The sequence below is a fragment of the Neopsephotus bourkii genome, unplaced genomic scaffold, assembly GCF_033783945.1.
Source record: "Neopsephotus bourkii isolate Nb327-2 ecotype Australia unplaced genomic scaffold, CSIRO-AGI_Nbou_v1 NB_1542, whole genome shotgun sequence".
NCBI lineage: Eukaryota > Metazoa > Chordata > Aves > Psittaciformes > Psittacidae > Neopsephotus > Neopsephotus bourkii.
The window spans coordinates 2,777,622-2,791,674 of NW_026902018.1; the positions used below are offsets into that span (position 1 = coordinate 2,777,622).

At 46.6% G+C, this 14,053-nt stretch overlaps 1 protein-coding gene and 1 long non-coding RNA gene across 6 annotated transcripts in view; both read left to right on the forward strand.

Annotated features, from left to right (window-relative positions):
- TBX5 (T-box transcription factor 5) overlaps positions 1-6,937 on the forward strand; it is a 44,318-nt gene extending 37,381 nt beyond the window's left edge. For all 4 annotated transcript variants that reach the window (XM_061370544.1, XM_061370546.1, XM_061370542.1 and 1 more), the window contains exon 9: positions 5,846-6,937. In XM_061370544.1, coding sequence (XP_061226528.1) covers positions 5,846-6,429 — 584 coding nt within the window. In that variant the 3' untranslated portion in view covers positions 6,430-6,937. The remainder of the gene's footprint in view (positions 1-5,845) is intronic.
- A 5,404-nt stretch (positions 6,938-12,341) lies between these two features.
- The window catches only part of LOC133221511 (uncharacterized), a 28,213-nt gene continuing 26,501 nt past the window's right edge, over positions 12,342-14,053 (forward strand). For both annotated transcript variants that reach the window (XR_009728014.1, XR_009728015.1), the window contains exon 1: positions 12,342-12,432. This is a non-coding gene — a long non-coding RNA (uncharacterized LOC133221511). The remainder of the gene's footprint in view (positions 12,433-14,053) is intronic.

Genomic DNA, 14,053 nt, shown 5'->3' on the forward strand with positions numbered 1-14,053 from the left:
GTATCAAGTTTTCCTTTAGAGTTCTCATGCTTTCCTACTTTTCTGCATAACTTTCACCAAGCATCACCATCTAAGAAAACATGAAAGCAGGAGTGTGTTCACTTCTAATGCACCTCTGTCTGTTTTCCCGACTGGAAGCTTTATTGATTGCATTGGATCATCAAGACCCCAAACACTGGCTCCTCTTCAGTCAGTTTAGGATTTATCTCAAATGGCTTATTTCCTTTATGCAAGGGTGTAGGGGTGGAGAAGTGCTTCCAGGGGCAGAGGGCAATTCAGCTGGATTTGAGACCAGCTGGTGTCTGTATCTGCTGTAGCAAATACCATTTCCAAGATAGTGTCTCAGATACGGCTCCTTCCAGCTTTGACATCTCATGATGTTTCTCTGTATCCTTTTCAATCAGCAGGTCAAGTCTTGGTTTTGGCTTAGTTAAGAATAGGTCTCTATTCAAGTAACTTGAAGGCACCTTTTTCAACTTCTACTTCCTTGGTGACCTAAGACGAAGCTTGAGCTCTGTGGTTGACAGTGTTGTTCTTAGCTGTCAAGTGAAGATGGATTCACTCTGGAGATCTGATATGGAGTTACATTAGGGGAGAGCAGCGGGGCTGCGAGGGGACGTTATCTCTGAAGGCTCCTCTGTTTCAGGGAGGTGATGCTCTTTTGGGTTAGGAAGGAAGGAAGGACACATCCCAGAGCTCTGAATCTGGCAATTCCTGCTGCCCAGGTGGGAGTATGGGGTTGCAACATTGGGAATAACACCAGCATGGTGGAAGCTCCAGGGACCTTCTGAACATCCTGGGGAATGGAGGTCCTCAAGGCAAGAATCATCCTGCATTGTATCCCAGCTCCACGCTGAGATTTCTCATGACATTTCACAAGGTTGCTGGTCTTGAGAGGATGGATCAGCTCCAACCCTGGATCCTACCAAGGAGTGGTCTCAGTTCTTGATGTGGATTTTTAGGCTGCATCAAAGACCAGTTAGAGGTTTGCATTTTTTCTAGTTGTTCTCCACCTCTCCCTCTCTCATTGTTGTGCTTGCTGAAGCCCAAAAAGACTTACCAGCAGGCAGCTTGCTTTTCTGTCTTTCATTTTAGCCCCATGTCCCAGTTAAGGCATTGGGGCTTGTTTTCCCTTGTGTTATCCGCTCCCTCAGATTTCCTGTGAACTAAAAAGCCATCCCTTTAAACCTCTGCTCCCTCCCAGCCTTACACAATCTCAACCACTTGGCAGACTTCTGGGATGCTTGTGATGCTGAGCAGGAGGCAACTGGATCAGCCTCTCCCTGGGGAGGTTATAAAAGTTGTCATGTTGGCACTCTTCTTGAGGGAGAAGAGGGATGTGGCAGAACCCACCGGCTCCAACCAGTGAGGACCGTATCCTTCAGCCACCTAGCTTGGACATGACCATGGGGAAGAACGTATCTTTTATCTCATTCCTGCTCTGATGAGGTTGGTGGAGATACAGCAATGCCTTTCCCCGTTCTCCTCAACAGCAGGCATTGTCAGGGTGGATAGACCTCTTTGTTGACTGAACTCATTTCTTCCTCATCTCACCCAGTTTTGGCTTCACTCAAAGAATCTGTAGGACGAAAGTCAGGTATGGGATCTCTTTTTGGAGGACATGCTGCTTGTCCTGCTGATGTTAGGAGATGCAACGAGTTGGCCAAGGCTTGAACTATGCTATAGCTGGAGGTGTTTTCTGCTTGGGTAGATGCAATGGAACCCAGGTAGCTGCTGGAACACCAAGGGTGAAGAAGAGCCTGCCTGCATGGTGGGGAAATACCTGGGGACTGGTGTGCACTCAGCTCTTGCTGTGCAGCCATGTTGCTTGTGGCACTCTAGTTTCAATGGCTTCATTTCACTGGCTTCATCCCATTCTCCCATCAGGAGGTGCCTCCTGTGCCTCTGCAGGCAGTGCTGGCAACTTACTGCCTCCCTGGAAGAGGTTCCAGCTTTTGGTATTGGATTGTCTCTACCCCACAACCCATTCTGTTGTGTTTCCCTGCAATGTAATGCAGACATAACACAAACTGTGTGACTGCTGAAATAACCAGGGTGTCTTAGGTTTCATATCCTATGATGTAAGTCTCATTTGCCCTCTAGGGATATTAATTTGGGTTGAATCTGTGTTTTCCATGTCTTCTTTGACAGCCCTCGTCGGTCTTGCATGCTGGTATTGGCTATTCAGGCTCATGTTAGATTCATACTAGAAACCAGACAAGATAAACCAACAGTGTTAGTGATAATCACCCATTGTCTCTCCCTCACAAAGTCAGGATGAACCTACTGTCATGTGCTGGAAGTGTGGGTGAACTTTAAAACCCAAACCAATTTGGTCCCATTCTTCATTGTCTTCTGTCCCGGGGAGCTGATTGTCATGAACTGGAAAGGGAGCTCTTTTGATTTACACCAGGGGAAGAGGTGGGCCCAGTGCACCCCGTAGTCCCAAGATTTTACATGTTTGCATTTCTTTTTGGATGGAATTGGGAAAATTCCATTTAAAAAGCCATTTGTGTGGTATTTACAACCCAGCTGGAAGTAGTAAATACCGGAAATCTTGGAACTGCTTATCCTCTCGCTCAAGCTCCTTCATTAGATAGATCATCAAATTCCTTGTGAGAGCGCCAGTTTCCACCCCATTATGCAGGCTCCGTTTTCCTTGGATCCACTTCGGAGCAGCTTCTCCCAAGTGCTGGCAGCTCCTTCTGCTTGGCAGAACTTTTTGCTTTTTGAGGCTTGCGCAGTATTGAGGGACTGGTCACAAGAGCTGATTGCCACCCTTGGCTTCCAAGAACAGCAACAAAAGGAGAGGATGGTCAGCATCCCCCAGAAGTGCTCAGCACCTCTGAGGGCTCAGTGGCAACAGGAAAAGGATAATGAAGTGCTGTCAGTGAATCAACATCAGGAATCAAACCCAGAGCATATCTCCTATGTCCTGCTCACACTGATGCTGAGGAGGTGAGATGATCTTCAGGGAGAGAATTATGGCCTTGGCACAGACTGTCCAGGCTCCAGAGCAGGTGGGGATGAGTTAGCCTTCAGCATTGAGAGCTCTGTTTGACTTGTCCTCCTTTTGCCACTCTCTTCCTTGCATATGTCCCCTTCCCACTCCCAGATCTGTTCCATATACCATAGGGAGGCACTTTGCCTGCTGTGTGCTGACTCTGATCTCCTCTGCAAGGAGTGGTGGCACAATGTCAGATCAGACTTTGTATTTTCAGAGAACTTGGACGAGTGTAAATGCATCTGCTGGCACCAGCTGAGCATCTCTGGTCTGTATCATCCCATGTGATGATGGAGGTGGACTGTTCTTATCCAGCACTCTGAAGTTATGTAGATGGGAAATTCATCAGAAAAAGGGACAAGAGGGCAGGCAGAAGCTGTTAGGATAGACTGTAACCCTTCATTAGTGATTGTCACTTTGGAGATGGGTATGGTGTCCTTATACATCTTACAGCTTGAAGCTGATGATGCCCTTTCCTGATGCAACATCAGTGGAGTTGGCTCAAGAGAGGCCAGCAAAGCCATCACAACAACTTATGGAAGAAGAGAGAGCACCTACAGGGTTTCCACTGCAATTTGGGTTGTTTTTGTTTTTGTCCCTTCACCTGCAATGAATCCTGGAAGCGGATCCATAATGTTGTGGCTCTGCCTGGCTGGGCTGGGGCCGGCAGCGGAATGTCTGGGCTCAATGGAAAAATCAGCAACCTGAGGTTGTAAGTCAGGCGCAGTTTTACACAACCAAAAACCAGAGTTTGACCGCTTTGTGTTGTGTATTAAAAAAAAAAAAGAAATAAAATAAACAGTCAAACCCCAAGCCAATGATGTCTGATGCCAGCGGAGTAATGCGGTTTAATGCTGAAAACTTTATTAGCAGAACAATGCTTCATTTTACAAGACATTGTTTTTCCACCCTAGTGTTCTTATTACTCAGTGGTGGGACAGGGATCCAAAACTTTGAGGCTGTCTGTAAAAGCATGGGCTCAGGCTATTATTCCAGATGTACCTCCTGTGATGGATAGACCCGTGTTCGGGAGGGAGCTTAGACCTGTGCTTCCAGCTTTGGTCTTTCAGGGGATAACATCCTCTCCATCTCTCCTATATAAAATGACCCTGATGAAGGAGGGTGATACAACTCTGTATCTATTTGCTTGCTGTTCCAGCTGTTTTAAAGATATTACTGCATTGCTCACTTATCCCATCCTACTTTCTGCCCCGATTTAAGCAAAGGCAGAGGAGAGAGATAACTTGATTATCAGGGCTCTGTGTTGCTGGGACTAAGGAGCCAGGTTTTGCTGTTGTCAGGAAGAAAGCATGAAATGGGACTGTGCTTTTCCAGCTCAATTTATGTCTATTACAAAGTCAAAGGACACCAAGGAGAAAGTCCCTATGGTGTGTACCTTGGTACCTGATGTTTTCTGGCGTGGTTGGGTCAAGAAGACTAACAGCAGCAGTTGCTCCAGCTGGGCTTGGCAGACACCTGAGAGGGAATAATGGATTATTTTACAAGCAGAGTAGGTTCAGCTTCCAGGAGGAAGCATGGCTGTATCTAGCAATAAGTATGTTGACAAGAAGCAAGAGGTGTCCACGCTGCCCACCTGCATCTCCTAAAGGTGAGACATGGGCGCTCACCTTGGAGCAGCCCAGCACCCATGTACGTGTGGTTTTGCAAGTGTTTCTTAGGAGAAAGATGCTTTCAGTCTTTTTTGTGGAGCTGGTTTGGGATTTTTTTTCCTTCCCTTTGTATTTTCAGGGTGGAAAAAAATTACAGCTCAAAACGTGTTGGTTGAGAAAATGTGGAAAGGGTTGTTTCATGTGGTTGTCTTTCAGTTTCCCCCCCATTGAAAGGGTCCAGCCAGTAGGGCTCCAAGTGAAGTGGGATGGATGTGTTTCTGCCTACGCCAGAAATCTTGTCCTTGAAGCAGCAACAAAGTTAATCTGGATCGGAAGAAGCACCCCTCTGCCTCACTGTCCTTAAAATCTCTTGAAGTGCTTGTCCTTGGGAACTTTGCCATCCATTCCAGCAAAGCTGGATTTCATTTGATGACCCTGCGAGTGAATAAATAAGGGCATATTCACTTATTCATTTTGCTTAACCCGAGAGATTTCACCTAAATTGTTTATCTCCTTCCCTCTTTTGGCCCTGGATGCTGCAGGAAACAAAGGGCTCGGCAAGCTGTGCCTTGTTGTTTCTAGCTGTGAAATTTACTTTTCTTTGCTGTTACACTTGGCTCCCTGCATGGGATTTGTGTGCCCAGCTCTCCTTGGCACAGCTTAAGACTGGGGCTGTAAAACTCCAAATCTGATTGTCTCAACTGTGCCATCGCTGGTGCTCTCCCAGAGGGAATTTTTATGGTTATCTCCATTCCTGTCTCGTTTATTGTGAAAATAATAATTGAAAAGGCTTTTAGTTAGCAGCATCAGCTCTGAGCATCTCAGTTGGGAGTGGGGACCTCGGTTAGGTGCACTGTATCCACAGGCGGATGTTGTACCGCTGGTCAAAATGCTGCAGCAGAAGGGAGATGAAGAGCTCAGGGACGCGTATAGGGTATCATCAAGCAAGCTAAGCCTCAGGATCCCTCCAGTGTCTTCTTGCCTTGATTTTCCTCCCAGAGCTCCTAGTTAATCCCTTCCCCACTCCCTCAGTGCGAGACTTGATTTCAGTGGGATTGATTCAGGTGGATTCTGAAGAAGGGATCTGTATTTAAAAGGCCATAACAGAAAGACATGTTTGGATCAGCTCTGAGCAGGCTGTGTCCTTGATAAAATGAGGACTGTGGAGAGGGAGGTTCAGCTGAGGTCATCGTATTGTTGTTCGCTACCAGGAGTTTTTATCTCCCAACAGATGAGGAATGTTCCACCACCGAGCATCCCTACAAGAAGCCCTACATGGAAACTTCTCCAGCAGACGAGGATCCTTTCTACAGGTCCAGTTACCCCCAGCAGCAGGGACTGAACACTTCATACAGGACTGAATCAGCCCAGCGCCAAGCATGTATGTATGCCAGCTCCGCTCCCCCCACGGACCCCGTACCCAGCTTGGAGGACATCAGCTGTAACACATGGCCCAGCGTGCCATCCTACAGCAGTTGCACAGTGTCTGCCATGCAGCCGATGGACAGGTTACCCTACCAACATTTCTCTGCCCACTTCACCTCGGGGCCGCTGATGCCCCGGCTCAGCAGTGTGGCCAACCATACCTCCCCTCAAATAGGAGATACCCATAGCATGTTTCAGCACCAAACCTCTGTTTCTCACCAACCCATCGTGCGGCAGTGCGGACCTCAAACTGGCATCCAGTCCCCCCCCAGCAGCTTACAGCCCGCAGAGTTCCTGTATTCCCACGGCGTGCCTCGAACCCTTTCTCCCCACCAGTACCACTCGGTCCACGGCGTGGGAATGGTGCCAGAGTGGAGTGAGAACAGCTAACAAGGGGGTCAGGAAAGTGCAAGAGCATTAACCATGGAAAAAAAGCAAACAAGAAAAGGAAAATGGGAAAAGGAAAAGAAAAAAACCAACCCAAAAAACCCTGTTGATAATAAAAAGGAGAGTATTTTGCAAGACTCCTTTAACTGAATGTTCACCAATAGCACTCAAGAGGGACGGACACTGATTGAAGCCACAGATGAAACAGCCATTTCGGTGTGACTTACCCCCTTCCTCTATCCCTTTTTCTTTCGTTTCAAAGGAAAACCCAACAGGTTGGCACATGTCCCCCCCCGCCACCATCCCCACCCAGTTTGTGTTGCTGCCACCGCCAGCCCTGTGCCCCTGTCCCATTCCCTGCCCTCCTGCTCTTTTTGTTCTCCAAGGGACACCAAACTCCTGCTGCCTTTCTCAACACAATCAGAATGCTTGAACGAAAACAACTAGGATGTTACTTTTATTTTGTGGTGTTGATGTTGACAATGTTATATAATAAATAATAATATATGTATTTTTTTCTTTCAATTTTCTCAAAAAAAAAAAAAAAAAGGAAAAAAAGACACCATCCCTTTTTAACCAAGGGGGGATTTTGGAGTGGTGTTTCTTTATTCTTTTTCTGTTTTTTAAAATCAGTATTATTGTTGTTACTTTTCAACAGGAAAAGGTATTATAAACTCACAAATAAGCAAAGCAGGTACCTACCTCGCCCAGGCGTTGTACCACGAGTGGAATCCCTCCCTGTGGGTTGCTGTGTTTCCTTATGAATGCCTCAAACACATCTCTGCAGGAACCAGCCCCGTAAACTCATCTCCTTTCCCACTTGTGTGTAATGCTCTCACTCTTCTTTCCTTCCTTCCCATCTCCTGGTCTCTCCTGGTCCATCAGCCGTCTCTGATAGAGAAACACCCATGGCTTGTCTCCTGCTGGATTTTACCAGCATGTGGAAATCAAGGCTCTGAGCCAGCTTCAATGATGGGAAAGGGGAGGGAGAGGATGCAGGCAGCGAAGGGAAGAAGTTTGCTCATGAAAATGCTGATGATGCTTGTTTGCAATCCTGGACTTTCATTTTATGGTGTGTTCTTTTCCTTCCTCTCCTAAAGAAAACGTGATACTGGTCTGGGTATGTTAAGTGAATTATTCAGTAAATGTGTTTAAAAAGGAGCAGAAAACAGTCATGAAATGCTGGGAGTGGGGAAGGCAAGAAGAGAAGCAACAGCAAATGTGTGTAAGTAAACATGTCTACTGCAGAGTGTTTCAGGTGTAAAAATTCCTGGTGCTATTTATTTATACATGGGAGCTCGAAGAACTCAGTCTGTCACAAAGCAGCTGATTCGAAGGGGTTACAGTTCTGAATGAAATGGAAGTTTGCTTTCTTTTCTTCTCTTTTTTTCTTTTTTCCTCTCCAAGCTGTGCACACTCTATATAATTTACATATATTTTTAATTAAAAGTAATTCTAATGAACAAAAGAGGTATATCCATGTGTCAGCAATTGAGAACGGGGGTGGGAGCATGTGGGAATGCCGCTATGTGCAGGGGAGGGATTGTAGACAGGTATCGAAAGCCGTGTAGTGAAGGAGAAAGCAATGGTCCCCACCTACTGTGCTTTCATACTCTTGTGTGCCAATTTGAATCTAATAAATACCAAATACACTCAACAGCAAGGGACCTGCCCACCTAGTTATAATTTCTTTAGGTTTTGAGGTGGCCTTTTTTAGTTCTTTTTGCTTGATACCCATACATTTGATTTCTTATCTATTTATGAGGTACTGCAGGAGGTGCAGCATCCCAGCTGTCAAGCAGTGATGGGCTGACCTTGGGCCTGCTATGTCTAGGGCTGGGTGTTTGTCCACTACAGAGCTGCCTCGGTGCCCCAGGTCCTTCCCACCCAACTCATCCCCAAGGGATATGCTCTCCTTGGGGTCACTTTCCCATCAAGGCAGACTTAGAAGCAACCAGGTGGGTGCTGGGGTGGCATCAGGAAGCCCTTGTGGAGGCTGAGCTACCTCCCATTCCCATGCAGGGGTTGGTGGGGGATGTCTGGCCCTGGGAAAGTGTAAGGCTGTGTCCCAGCCTCAGCAAAGGAGGGGAGGATGGTGGAGGCTACATGGATTGGAAACAAGATGGGAAAATCATCTCCAGAGAAATAGACTGCATCCAGCCGAAAGCTCTACTTGGTGAGCCATGGCTGCCCGAAGAAGTGGAGAGTGGGAAATGAGCTGAGGAGGTGTCCCCAGCCTGTCCTACCAGCAGCAGCCCATCTGTCTGTGGCAGCAGCACTGCAATGCGTGGCTTTGCACCACCTTCAAAGGTGATGGTCCCGCCTTGCTGTCCCATGGCAGGCAGGACCTGGGAGATGGTGTGTGCTGGGAATATCCCAGTGTTGGCTACAACACAGCTTTCATCACTCAGCTGTCTCTGATTTTACTGTCTTCTGCTTGCAACAACTGGGTTTAATAAATGTTGGGTTAGACAGAGTCAAACATGATGCTGTGCTACCCTAGGAGCTCACTCTGGGTGTTGGCTATGTTTGCCAGCAGAAGGAGACATAGACATCATGCAACCCTTCTGCGGGCATGGCTGGGACCTCAAGTTATACCCCGAGCCGTTTGTCTTCATGGAGCCACCCCCAGGGAATTACTCAAGTGTTGCATTGCTCAGTAAATCACATGCTGTCTCTCTGGAATATGCAGTTGGCCAAGATGAATGAATGAGTAAATTGCATTTGGAGTTAAGGAATAAAAATGACACCGTATTGAGCTGTCAATTGCATTGTACTTCCCAGGCCCTGTTATCCCACATGTAATCATGTAATCATCTTATCACTATATGGTCATTTACATGTAACTAAATGGCCAGTGGTTACTCTGGAAGTAAAGAGGTCTTACCAGAAATGTGTGTCATGCATTTTGAAGGGTATTAAGGAAACTAAATTCACATGTTAAATCACTGCTCAAGCTTTGGAAGGCCTCAAGTTCTCAACTTGTCTGTTTTCCATAATTATCCTTTTCTCTCTTCAGGGAAATGCTGAGGCCCTTTGGTGGAGCTTGTGATGCCCTGGTGGGCTCTGATGGCTGGGTTTCGGCTGCTGAAAAGCCAGGTAGAACCCCATGGCATGTGGAGCCATGATGGCATAAGGAGCAAGGAGGCCATCAGTGGCAGGAGGATGGACCTGTTGCACTAGCAAAATCTGAGATGAAGCCAAAGGTGGATGGGAAGATGCTACATAGCCTTCTCCTCCTCTTCTTGAAGAGTTTGTTACTGGCTACTGTTTCAGTATGGCATTCTTGGTCTTTAGTCTTGATGGAGCCCAGTTGTACCGTATGAGCACAGCCTGCTCTTCCAATTGGATGAGCAGGACTGTGAGGAATCAGATAGGATGTGAAAGAAAATGTGACTTGTTCAAAGGCCCATGGAAACTCCCAGCCTAGGTGTGAACATGCCTGGTCTATGTTGAACCTTGAGAAACAGCTTGTACTTCTTCCTAGCTGGTCCAAAACAATCCTGGGAGTTCTTAAGGAGGGCGTTCTCCCCTTTGGTTGTGATTTCTGTTACAAACAGGCTGAATTTCCTTTATTCAGGAAATTTCCTTTATTTCTAGTCTTACTGACTTATTCCTTATCAGAGTATGATAATGATGATGATAATTAAAAGAAACAAAAAGTAGGGAAAAAATAGGTAGGAATTACTGTCATTGAAAGAACTGGACAAAAGAGGTTGCAAAATCTACCCTATTCAGAGCTAAATTCATCCATAAGAGGTCTCGAAACCTGAGGAAGACCATCCAAGCATGGTAAAAGGAATGGAGCATGGCCACTTCTTGCCTCCAAGTCCCAGGAGCCATAAAACGATCCTCAGCATTGCCTGGTGGCTTCCCATAAACACCACTGAGGGTGTTGAGAACGGGCTGGGCCGGGGTGCTCTGTTGTGGGCCTGGGGAGAGGGATGGTGGAAGCACCCAGTAGAGCTCTACTTGTTGGAGGAGGGAGCTGGGCTCCAAAGGGAATGCTGCAAAGGCAGTGGAGGAGGAGGGCTGGTGTGGCAGGTGAAGGCAACAGTGACCCATCCTCCTCCTCACAGGCAGAAGACCTCTGTACCTCGAACCTCTTCCTTTCGGTGAGGAGCCTTGGAGCAAGCTTGCTGCTCGGGTGGCAAGTAGCCATGAAACATCCTCAGGCAGAAGAAAAACAGGGCATTATGGATGAACTGCAATAAGTAAGTACAGGCTGCGCAGTTCCTTCAGGAGGAGAAGGAGAGAAAGAAACACAAGCTCTGCTAAAAACATCTCTTGAAGAGTGAACGCCAATTCCCAGGCTGTGGTCACAGCATTGTTTTCTCAGCTGCCTTCCTGGGCTAAAATACTCCCTGCATTACCATGGCTCCTACCTGAGGAGGCTGCAGATGCCCTGAGCAGGCTCACAGAGAGCTCTTTGTCCCTATCAGTTCACCTCCACATTTCAAGTTTCAACAGCAAAGATGCTGGGTCTTTTGGGGAGGTGGCTTTTCCCCACTGAGATCAGACCTGCATTGATGATGTTTGTCCTAGAGACAAGGATGCTCAAGAGGGACAAAGTCACCCATCAGTGCTGCTCCAGGCTATGCTCCATCCCTAAAACTGCCTTTGTGCCCTGAGAGCTGAGGGAATAAACCATCCCAAAGCCTCAGGATTCTTGCTCATAAATCCAGCCCGCAGTATCATAGATTTTATGGTGCTGCCAACTCTGGCAATTTTATAATGGGTCTCATGTGATTTGGAAAAGTGTTTTGGGGGTTTTTCTTTAACTTTTTTCCCCCCTCTCTTAAAGTTTCCAATATGAGATTCTCAAGGGATTCTGAGTCCCCCCATTACTCCCCTCACCCTGTTTTTAGTTCTTCATTGGGTTTTAGGCTCTATAATAAAGTTGGAAATTTTACTGGAGAGGAATGTCAGACAGAGAAAAGCAATGATTTGTCTGGAGGTGGGTCTAGAACTTGTCACCAGACAAAAAAAACCCACCTTCTTTTTTGAGTTCTTTCTGGAAAAGTGAACACTTTTGCTGCATTTTTTTGAGTAATAAAATTGTCAATGCTTGAAGTGAATGGAAAATGTTCAGAAAGTGCCTCGAATAAATTCCCACCCTCAAAAAGTAGAAATATTTTGTTTATGTTTAGGAGATTTTGCTCTTTTGAAATTTCAAGGGAAATTTGTCAACCTGCAGCAGCCGTTTCCGAGTGAAATACTGACGTGTTTCACTTGGAACATATCACACCCGGCGGCTCCAATGTCTTCTACTTCCTTTGGCTGGATGAAACAAATCCTACAGCCTCAGCGGATGGCTCTGACTGTGCTTTGCTGTGGGTTTTGAAGGCTTTACCCTGCACATGGGAGTATACTCAAAGAAGTGGTAAATGCTCTATCTCTGGCAGTGTTCAAGGCCAGGCTGGACAGAGCCTTGGGTGACATGGTTTAGTGTGAGGCATCCCTGCCCGTGGAAAGGGGGTTGGGACTGGATGATCTTATGGTCCTTTCCAACCCAAACCATTCTGTGATTCTATGATTCAGCTACTGTAAAGTACAGTTAAAAGTCAGCAAATGTCTGCCATGGCTCTTTCATGAGGTAAATAAAGGCATTTTGATGCACCATCTCCTGCTGTCAGTCAGAAGGGCTGATGGTGGGACAATGACACTTGCTTGAGTGCCCTGGAAGCCCGTCTCCTGAGAATGCCTGGGCAATGCCCATTGGGAATTTCATTGCCATTGTTTTTTTACTGCCATTGTTGGTCTTTCATTGCCATTGAAAGACTTGTGGGGTTTGCAGCTGCCCTGAGTTAGGCAGCAGCAGCTGGAGACACTCTCCAAGGCTTCTCATCAGCATCATTTCCACCTGGATGAGCACTCCCACCCCAGGGATTAAAGGCAGAGAGAAGACTATGCTTGGGTTTTGCTGTAGAGTTTTTGTATTGCTGGTTCTCAGTGATGCTGTCAGTTCAGTGTTGATGCTGCTGCTGGGAGCACGTTTAAGCGCAAGTATGTAAAAACTGGGGATGTGATGAGGAGATGGAAAATGGTCCCTATGAATGAATGGGTTTCTATGTAACCTATGCAGTGCTCCCAGGGGAGTGTAATGTGCTACAAGGCAGGAGGGGTTTGCTCTCTACTTAAGACCTCACAAATGACTTGTAATATGCTCCAAGGTCAAAAATGTTGCTTGGATTATGAATAGAAAGTACAGCCCTAAATTATAGGGGGCAGAAACCTGCTGTAGGGCATAATGAGCCCTTTAATAGCAAGGGACTGAGGGCTCCAGTAGTATATCTATAAATGCTTGTGTTGAGATGTTTCTGTTGCATAAAGCCAAACAAGTGTATTATAATTTTTATCATCATGATGATAATAATCTACTGCTGTTCTTCCTCTACTTTCTGTGATCTAGCACGTGGAGATCTCCTGTGTGTCTGTACCATTGCAGGGCTTTGTGCTGTTGGAGTATCCTTATCGCTATCTGTAAGGATCCCAAAGTCATCAGTATTTCACTTCAGCTTTTGCTTAGCCTTGGGTTGTAATGATCCAGAATTTTGGGGTTTGCTCCTGGGATTTTAGGGAAACATTCTCATCAGAAGGTGTTGAGGTGGTCACAATGGAGGATTATTTCCCCCTTTGCTGCCCTTACTGTCTGTACATCCAATACATCCTTTATGATCACACCCTGGACCTGCTGGCTTCGGTTCTGCTCATCCAATTTAGGGTGCAGCTGCTTTTTTGCTGCAAGGCTGCATGGTTAGTTCCCGTTCAACTTGTTGCTCACCAAAACTCCAAAGTCCTTTGCTACAAAGCTGCTTTCTAGCTCCAGCCTGTCTTGTTGGATGGGATTATCCATGCCAGAGGCAGGGCTTTGCCTTTGAGCTTGGTGAAGTTCCTGCTATCCCACTTCTGCAGCTTGTTGGGGTCTGAGTAGCAGCTCTTCCTTCCAGTGTGCTGGCTGCTCCCTCAGTTTGGTATCTGTGAACTTGGTAAGCATGTGCTCTGTCCCATCATCCTAGTCTTTAATATAATAAGGTATTAGGAAGCATTGGTGCCAGTAGTGACCCTTGAATGATGCTGCTTGTAGCCTACAAACATCTGGATGTTTCGCTGTGGGTGATCACTCTTTGCATCTGATGGTCCAGCCAGTTTTCCACCCACCTTGTTTTCTACTTATCCAGTCCATACCTCATCAATTTGGACTTGGAGGACACTATGGGTGACTGTCAAAGGCAGTTGCAGGTCCTGATCTTCATCAGAAACTTAGGCTGGGGGTTGTACCCCAGTATTTTCCATTTCAAGATCACTGTAAACCTGAGGATATCTGCATGCACCTTCTTCATCAGAGCTTTTAATAGGAAATACTGCAGCCTACTAAAACACAGGATGGCTTTTGTGGCACATGTATCTGGGGAAAGCAAGTCTAGCTGAAGCCTGGTTGAAAAGCTAAGTTAGGATGATGTATTTGCTGCTGTTCAAGTAGTGTGGGCTATCCTGCCAGAGCTTGATGTTCAGTGCTCCTAGGCAGGGAAGGAGAGGGAATTCCAGACTCTGTGAGCTTTTAATTGAAGGCAGAGGGTCAGTGGAGCACGGATGGTCTAGGACGCTGTAAGTAGTCTGGAGCTGG